This window comes from Clarias gariepinus, chromosome 21 (genome assembly GCF_024256425.1).
Source record: "Clarias gariepinus isolate MV-2021 ecotype Netherlands chromosome 21, CGAR_prim_01v2, whole genome shotgun sequence".
NCBI lineage: Eukaryota > Metazoa > Chordata > Actinopteri > Siluriformes > Clariidae > Clarias > Clarias gariepinus.
Genome location: NC_071120.1, coordinates 14,549,695 through 14,558,939, shown reverse-complemented (window position 1 = coordinate 14,558,939; position 9,245 = coordinate 14,549,695). Strand labels below are relative to the sequence as shown.

The following is a 9,245-nucleotide window of genomic DNA, read 5'->3' as shown; positions in this document are numbered from 1 at the left end:
CTTATTGATTTTATGCTTAAATCCTCCAGCAGGTTCCTAGACAACAAAGTGTAAAGAAAAACTACGTCCATAGTGTCTTTTATAACAAATAAAAGTGTAAAACGGTGATCAAGTTACAACTTGTTGTGATGAAACAATTATATTTCCCCCTCCTGACCACCAGAGGAGGTCTAAACAACCTGGACACCTTCTTGTTCAAGCACACACGTTCTTTGAGAGTCTCAAATAAAAAAAAAAGAAAGAAAGAAAAAAAAAAGAGTCATTCCTCCTGTCTTGGCAAGTGCACTTTTCTACATTTTACACATCGCTGAATTCACAGTGCCTCAGTGCAATGACTTTATTGAGCTTTAAAGAAGGATTTAGACAGACAGCTCAACCATGTCCAAGCTCCCTGGCATGACGTGCAGGTCGGCCTGGGCCACATGCCCACTGCTCATGTCTGTCACGTTGCTGGTGGTCTTGCCAGATGTAACACTAAGTACAGGAGTGCGCTGCATGACACTGAATACACACGCCTGGACGTTACAGGGAGAGCTTAAGACGTGTCATGCACTGGCAACACCTTAGCCATTCTACTGCTTGCTGAGGAACAATGAACAACACTGGGTAATGAACAACTTCACCACTGACTGATATACCACAGGACATTACTAAGCAGTATGTTACTCCAAGTATGCAGTGTTGGTGATGCCTGGGAATTGAGATACACGTTCCCCCAAGTTCCCCATGCTTGGCGGTGCGTGTGACGGCCATCTTCGAACACTTCTCCAGTTAGTCCTTAATGCATTTTCATTCCTCGTGAGATTGTAGTGAAGGTTATAGAACTAAGATGTCCTTAACCACTTGTGTTTATTGCTGTAGGGCATTTGGAAATCTGGGCTATGAAGGTTATCGGGTTACTGGTGTTTATTCTAATCCACGTTCATTAAAAAAAGAAGTTTGGCTCTGAGAACAAGCAGGTGTTCACATATCCTCTAGTGAAATCCTGCGTTTATTGCAGCCGGTTGCCTCTAAGATAATTTACAAACTTTACAATATGTGAAGATAAACTTTGCTTGCTATTCATTTCTCATTTAGGAAAAGTGCAAAAAGTGTTTTATTTCAAACAAGTGGTGAAAAAAGTAGAAACATGTCAGTTCAAGGAGAGTAGCTTAAGTCTAATACAATGTAATAATAATAATAATTATTATTATTAGCAATATTTTATCAAGAATCAATAAAAAAGTGTGGAAATGTACTGTAGGTGCCAGTCACAGTTCAGGATTGCCACTGAGCATGGCCGCCCCCGCAGCCTGCAGGTCCGTCAGCAGCTGGATAAGCAGACTGGTGTGTGCCCCGTGGAAGTGTTTTAGTGTGGGACTCAGCTGCAGCACACACTGTTCCATACTCATCAGAGTCCTCAAGTCATGAGCAAGAGCCTGTGCTCGAGAGTCTTGCCACTGTGAGCTTAGTGTCTCTGCGGTCAGCCTGAGCAGCATCTGTGCTACGGAGGGACTGAGGTCCAGCGCTGGCTCCGTGTATTCATAAGAGGGGACGTGTTGCTCCGTTAAATAGGTGAGGAGGAGGCAGCCGAGGAGACACGAGCAGGACTCCAGAAAGGCTATGTCTCTGACCTCAGAGCTCTGAACAGCCAAAGTCGCGTCTCCTTCTTCAGCACAGCGTAGGAGCTCGTCACGCAGCCTAGCACAGGAGACCAGATCCAAAGGAGTGTGACCAGAACGATCACGCAGCTGCAACAGCATAGAACCTACAGACATAAAATAAAGAAAAGCTATCATGTGGTCATGGGAAAGTTTTAACCTAGATAACGAGCATTTAATTAGAGAACGTCATTGTGCTCTTTACTTACTAAAGGTATATCTTTAGTACTTTATTAAAAGATATGATCCCACTGTATAAACTGTAAGTGTATATTACATGTATAGAAGGACTGTACCGAAAGTAATGCATAAGTGTGCCTAACTTTTTTTTAAATAACTGACACAGGTCACATGTAAAGTAAATCTTCCTCTATACAAAAGGTACTACTTAACATAGTGTCCATCACAAGTGATGCATTTGCACCAACACTTGAATTCTCTTTGTCCCTGTTGGTCCCCCATCGCATGGTTTGTCTTTAGTGGTGGTTTCCTCTAAACCTTCCTTTAAACTATTTCATCCATCTGTGCACATTGCTCGTGTCAATGGTGTCACCTCTGAAAATATTCTGTAGCACAGTGGGAGACCATCAATTCCGACGAAGGCGATTCGATGGACTCTGATGGAGACTCCGTTGAGTAGTTTCTTTTTTGCAGACTGTCTGACATGTTTGATTTTGACATGTGTTCAATTAATCAGTGTGTCTTGTTTTACCAAATGTTGGTGCGGTTGTTACTGTGGCAAGAGGGAAAATTAGTTATGTGAAACAATAAACAACCCATATTCTATACTATACTCTACCAATGCTATTGTGCCTGTTCGGCCCCTTCATAACATGTCATATGCTATGCATCAACACGTCACTACTACGGTGCTATAGTGCGCTACTGCAGTGCTAAGAACTGCCCACTTCCTAGTTTATCCCATTTGATACACGCTGGACCAATAAACCGACAATTTCCCTACACCTACCAATCCAAGAAGTCAGGGTTTTTTTCTGTGGGGTTCTACAGCCCTAGTGGCTTTCTAGTTTTTCCAGAAGGTGTGTTAATTCCTTATGACATTGTTTCTATTACCCTGGATGTTAAATATTAAAAAGTTTTTACATGATTTAAAATTCATAAGGGGAAATATGGCAGGGTTCAGCCAGGGGACACGGTGGTGTGGATACATTCTCACACACACTCAAAATGACCTGCTTGCCACTCGTTCCTCTAGGCTACTGCTTCACACTCCATGCTTAACTAGTTGTGACAATGAAATGATGGCTAGCCTGATCAAGCTACACACTCACATTGACCTAATTGAGCAGTTTGCTACAGTGTCGTTTCACACACTGCATATCTGTCACTTCGTATAAAACAACACTGATGCACGGCGCAGCTAATACGGGCCTGAGCCGATTAGGTGCAAAGAAGTTAAAGATGAAATCTTCTAATTAAATTCATTCCAGCATCATACTGCGTGCTTTTTAATGTTGGGATTTTCATGTGCACTCAACAAATTATGATTCTCCAAGTCCGTAGTTCCATAGGTTCACATCAAATGCTACACTATGTCTGGTTGGCTATATACACACACGCGCACACATCTCACGTTCTTAGTTGCCGTGTATTCTCATCCATTGAGCTACTAATAATTAGCTTTCTCCTTTAGACAGACATTTGAGCACAAAGTAGGTCTTGATCAGCCCACATCAAGTGAAACCTCTTTTGCTGTCTTTCAATCGTTGTTTTTCTAAAGAAAACCGTGCTTGATGGCACTTGACTCCTAAACCCATTTGTGAACTTGGCAGGAGCAGCACTCCAGCATGTGAAAATGTTGATGCATAGAAGAATCGCTGCTGTCAAAAGCCGGCGTGATGGTTTTGTGCATGTGAGGGAAAAGACCAGGTTTTTAGTCAGAAATGACTGTACCGGGTGAGGATCCAGCAACCTGGTAAACAAACATCTCTTATTTCTCCTCATTTAAAAATGCAGGCGTAATGGGAGATGTTTGTCTTCAAGGTCACAGCCAGTGTGCGCGCTGACAGGTCATCCTCATGGACCGTCGTATTTAGAATGTCTGAGCAAGTTTGCAAGGATGTACCGTGAAAAAAAGAAAATATGAAAGAAGAAGAATAAAAACAACTTTAAATCTCGTCTGTAAAAAGCGTTTTTTTAAAAATGGCTATAAATGGTTAAAAGTTGAATGTCTGAATGCCTTCCTAGCGGTAAAATATAGTTTATTTATTTGCATTGGACATAAGAATAACTCAAACATATAACATAAGAAAAAAGACCAGAATTTGGCTTTGCATTTTTAACTAATGCCGATATTTACAGTATATGCTTTATGAGTTATATGCTTCCTATGATGTTATTAAACATAAAACCCCATCAAACTGCTCTCCTGAAAATAAACACATAATGAGAACACATTGCTGTATTTAAAAATAATAATAATAATAATAATAATAATAATAAAATTTTCTATAATTAACTTCTTAAACATACTGTATTATAGTTTGCTGATATGAGTTGGAACATTGATGAATGCTGGAAGCTATATCTCCATTTATTCACTAAACTTCAATTCTTTTAATTAGTTTAAAAAAGGCTTGCAATGCAGCAAAAGGATTTAAAGCCAGTTAGAATAATAAGGTGTGGAATTGTTAACTATCATCAGTGTGCGACTGAGACAGTAGGAGGCGCCGACTACGCTGCTGCTTCTTCTTGCTGTGGTGTACTGGTCATGTGAATGTGTTAATAATAATAATAATAATAATAATCGAAGGATGCCTACTGTAATGTGTCAATGCAAACAACACCTTATGGTTTCATTTATAAAAAAGAAAAAGAAAACAGGGGGAAATGACCAAATTCAGTATTTTGCACTATTTCCAAGGGTGTTTAAAGGACCAATAGGTTTGAAGTCAATTTAAAAGAGATCCGAGTTACTTATTACAAAGTAACAAGTGATGAAGCCTGTTCAGGATGACTGAAGAAGAGCATGCAGGCTGCATTCCAGTCGCATTTGTAAATCGACATCGCAATTTGAACCCGTGCAAGTATTTATTCACAAAAGGCTGTAATTCATTACAGGTAGTATACACATAGTCGCAAATTTATGTAGAGTGTCAATCATTTAACTATTTGGCCTTGTTTTTTAAAATACACTGTGTCTATAATTTTAATTTAATGAATAAACATTCTCTCAATGTGATTCTCTTAATGTGATTTTCCCCATTATTTGCTGTTATCCTAGATAAATATGTTGGAATACAAAATGGTACATTTAATAGTTAATTCACAGTAAAATTCACAATTGCAATATGTGTAAAAATAATAGCAAAGTTTTTTAAAATTTATTTTTGATATAAAACACAGCCCTACTAAACCAGTCAATAAGCAGTGTTTTTTTTTTCTGTTTCACTTTCTGAACTGATTTCTCGACAGCGTTTGTGTCACAAATGAGGGTCACGCTTACTGGCCAAGTTATCCAAAGTGCAAAATTTGGATAAAATTTAATGAGGTGAAAATAGATCCAAAAAGAGACCATATGGATTTAACATACAAAACCCCTATTTTACCACAAACCTACAGGATGTTCATCACTGAATGACGCAGCTTTTAGAAGACTTTATACACTTCAGCGTAGATAGATGTGCTTTGGGAATTGGATCCTATGGAACCCAAAAGATTTGTGGAAGCAGGTGTTTTTTACTCACATGCAGGTGGGAGCTGGAAGACAGATTTGAAGCTTGAAGAACAAAGAAAAAAATGCCACTTTCATTACCGTGCTGAACGAGCCCCGAGCGGCGCATTTTCAGTACTCTTAGTCAGGTCATGCTGGTTTCAATTTAATTAATTTAGTTCTCTGTAAATATTTAAAAATAAATGAATTTAATTTCATTGTACTGTTTTCCAAACTAAACATCTCAGGTTATAAGTTTTGAACGGCTGCAAAAAAGAAGAAAAAAAAAGGAAGAAAAAAAACCCCCACAACTCCTTATGAGCAGTCTTTTCCTTATTAGCGGTGTTTCCAGCTAAAACACCAGTGAATGCCTCGAATCAAAATAAATACGCATGTCTGCAAAACACTCAAGCAGCTCGTAATGCAGAAGCGGATGTAGTGAATGAGTTCTGCGCTGAAGCCTTGTTTAAAGCGGGAGATATAAATGAACTGACATTGAGCATTTAGGAACGTAATTAAAATCTACATCCTTGGAAATGCCGGCATGCGTGAATATGAGAAAGAAACGGCATGAGAGCTTTTCATATTTGCTGCCAGACGAGTGTCTCGTTTAAAACCGGGATGACACAACACTCGCTTCTGTTTACTTTCCCATGGTGTCCTGCATCAAAACCCATCGGCACAGAGAAAAATCCTCTCACCAACGCCGCCATGTCAAAGCATGTGACGGGACGAAACCCGGGATGTGACGAAAGCTGAGGTGCGTGCACCACCCTAAACAAGCGCACAGATACACACACACACACAAAGCAGGCGCTGATAAATGCAAGCTACGTGCAGGCCTCCCTCCCCCAGGACAATGGTATGAGCTGCTGCCTATTCTTCACTCAGGGCCATGAAATCCACATCTGTCAGCACAAACATGCACACACATACACGTGATTGGCCCGGATTTAGTAAGATATTGGCTCGTGCATCATGGAGAGTGATTGAAGTGAGCCCAGGTATTGGCTTACTGTGGCACAAACTGTGCTTGGCAGATAAATAAAACACCTGGAGGATTAGATGTGAATGCCGGTAATTAGGCTCCGTATGCATTCGCTTTCCATACACACATACAGAGAAGAACAGGAGAAGAAGAATTTATGCCCAATGTTCTTGCTTTTGCCACTTGAGGAACTTGCTTGCAAACGCAGAAGCGCACCCACCCACACACACACACACACATATATACATACATACAAAACCAGTGAGCAGCCTCTTGGCCTTTAGAGGGCAGGCAAAGACTAGAAATAGAGAAAAGTCAGAGTGGGGAGGAGGGGAGGAAAGAACAAGACCGAATGCTCGTGTGCGTCTGTGTGTGTGTGTTTGTGGAGAGAGCATACATGACTGTGAGAACAAGACAGTCAGACGTCATCGCTCTACAATCTGGATGTACTGCAGATTGTAACAAGGTAAAAGGAAGAGCAGTAATCTGGCACAGAACAACAGAACACAGACTACTTGCATCAGTGTGACATATTAAGAACATGATGCTCTGTGTGGTGTGTGTGTGTGTGTGTGTATATGCCCAGTCATGTTTTACTGAGTTGTCCACGATAACAACTTAGTCACAAACAGATAAAAAACTGGTGTTCCAGTACAAACATATCACACACAGGCACACACACACAAGCATGATTAACAATAACCCAAAAATGGACCTTCTTTAAATCCAACCCTTATTAAATCTAGCCATAACCTTAACCGTAGTAGCCGAAGCCAGCCTTTTGACGCTTTGTAGAATTTCTTTTCTTTTCTTTAAAATATGTAAAAACACTAACACAAACCTAAAACTGGTACTACACAGGCCTTTGAACTTACAAGTACAAAGTCCAAGCACCAGGACTGCCAGAGAGTCAGGTGTTGTATCCTTCAGGAAGGCGACTGATATTAATTAGTTACTCGGAGTTACTCAACTGATAGAAAGTCTCACAAGCAACATGAGTAAGATCGGTTCAATGTTTCGAATTACTGAATGTTCCCCACCTCCTGACTGCTACTGCATCGATACGACACTCAGTGTTACAGCTCTAGGGTTTCCATTTAAAGGATACGCTATGCTGCTTTATATACTGTATATATACACACACAATACATTAACTAAATTAATCTATGTAAAAGTAAGTATTCATAAAAGCTTTACAAATATCGACGAATCTTTTGATTTCAGAGAATAGGTTTGACATTTGACTTTGCTGATGCATGAAATCTGTGAAAGTGCAGAGGAAAAGTGTTTACAGGTTAATCGCTGTAATTCCACATAAATGCAGCAGAATCCACTCCAGTGGAAAAAGCTTGACAGCAGGACACGTTGATTCTGGTGAATAATGTGACTTCTATATTCGAAAGGAAACTATGTCACAATAAAAGTGCTGTTTGTAATTACTTGTGCTCAATCATTTCTTTTCTGTGCCAGTCTCATCGAAAAAAAAGGAGAAGTTATTAACCATGGAGATTATATGAAATTTGCTCAAATTAATCAGTGGTCTCCATATTATGTCTGGTCTGCCCCTTTTTCCTGTCAGTAATAGAAAAAGTATTAAGGCTGAGACTTGTGGAAATGTATCTTTTAACGAAAAGCCATTTTATTGTGTAGTGGTAGCCCGGTGGTTAAGGCATTAGACTGCTGACGGGAAGGTCATGTGTTCAAATCCCAGCACCACCAAGCCGCCCCTGTCGAGTCCGTTAACCCCGAAATGCAACGTCCTTTCACTTCTGGAGGTTTAACACAAAGATTTGTTAAATTGCATCATACAACTACAATTAGTTCTGTTTTAACACTGCCATCAATAAAGATCCCAAACTTAAACAAATTAAATCCCTACAGTGATGTGGCTCTGGCTTTCATTCTGATCAAACGGGATCGACTGCCCGCTTTCACGAGGACCTCCGCAGTCTGTTCGAAAGCTGGCCCTGAACCCACAGTACCCTGAGCCGTGCCAGGCGTCTCTCATTCAAGCCATGCATTCATAGCCGTTGCATCTCTATTAAGATGCGAGAGCCATAGCGGCGGCGTGAAGGCTCTTTCACTGGCCTCTCCTCCTCCTCCTCCTGGCTAACTCCAGCACTGTTTGGATCCGAGCTGCTACCGTGGTTGGTGTGTCACGCTCCATTCCGATCACCAAGGTGTTTCTCATTGTACAGAATTCAAAACCAAAGTCTTAAAAAGCAGACAGCTGGTTGTGCACCGTGTGTGCGTGTCTCGAACAAACCAAGGGCAAGGGCACCCTCGGTCACAGCTTGCAGCAGCCCTAGGGTTACAGAGTAAGGCAGAACCTGTAGCTGAGCCCGTGTCCTCCAGCAGGAATGATTATTTCATGGGGAGGATGCTGCAATTGAGAAAGCAGTGTTTGGGGCACTGGAACAGTTGACCTGCTTGGCCCAGATGAAAGCATCTATCGGCACGAGCAAGGTGAGAGCGTGCTGCCTGCCTGCATAACTAAGGTGTACAGAGGGGAGGGAAAGCACTGAACACAGCATGGCGGTCATGATCAAACCCACATGTAGTGCTGACAGTACATTTCAGGGGGAGTTGGGGTGGGCATACAAATACACATGTCTGGTATTAACAGACAAAACACTAAAACTTTGTTTAGAGAAGCAATTTAAATGGGACTTAAATCTTGGACTTAAATTGGAATTAGCCAACACAAGAGCAGAAAATGTACACAAACTGGTATTTCCTCCATTCCAATAAGAGCCACATTTGTAAGTGGTTTTAAATCTAACGAACATTTCCTGTAAAGATTTCTCAAACTAATCAAATGTGATTTAAGAGTTTACTTCCATTATTTGCTTTATAATGCTTCCTGATGGTAGCGCTGTGAAGACAGCATAACTTCATGGATGAGAGCTAGCATTAAGGCAGGTGGGGGAGGGAAAAAAAAAAC

At 40.8% G+C, this 9,245-nt stretch overlaps 1 protein-coding gene across 1 annotated transcript in view; it reads right to left on the bottom strand.

Annotated features, from left to right (window-relative positions):
* Positions 1-944: 944 nt before the first annotated feature.
* slf1 (SMC5-SMC6 complex localization factor 1) overlaps positions 945-9,245 on the bottom strand; it is a 35,741-nt gene continuing 27,440 nt past the window's right edge. Inside the window, exon 19 of the mRNA XM_053481755.1 lies at positions 945-1,747. Within this exon, the coding sequence (XP_053337730.1) occupies positions 1,251-1,747 (497 nt within the window). The 3' untranslated portion in view covers positions 945-1,250. The remainder of the gene's footprint in view (positions 1,748-9,245) is intronic.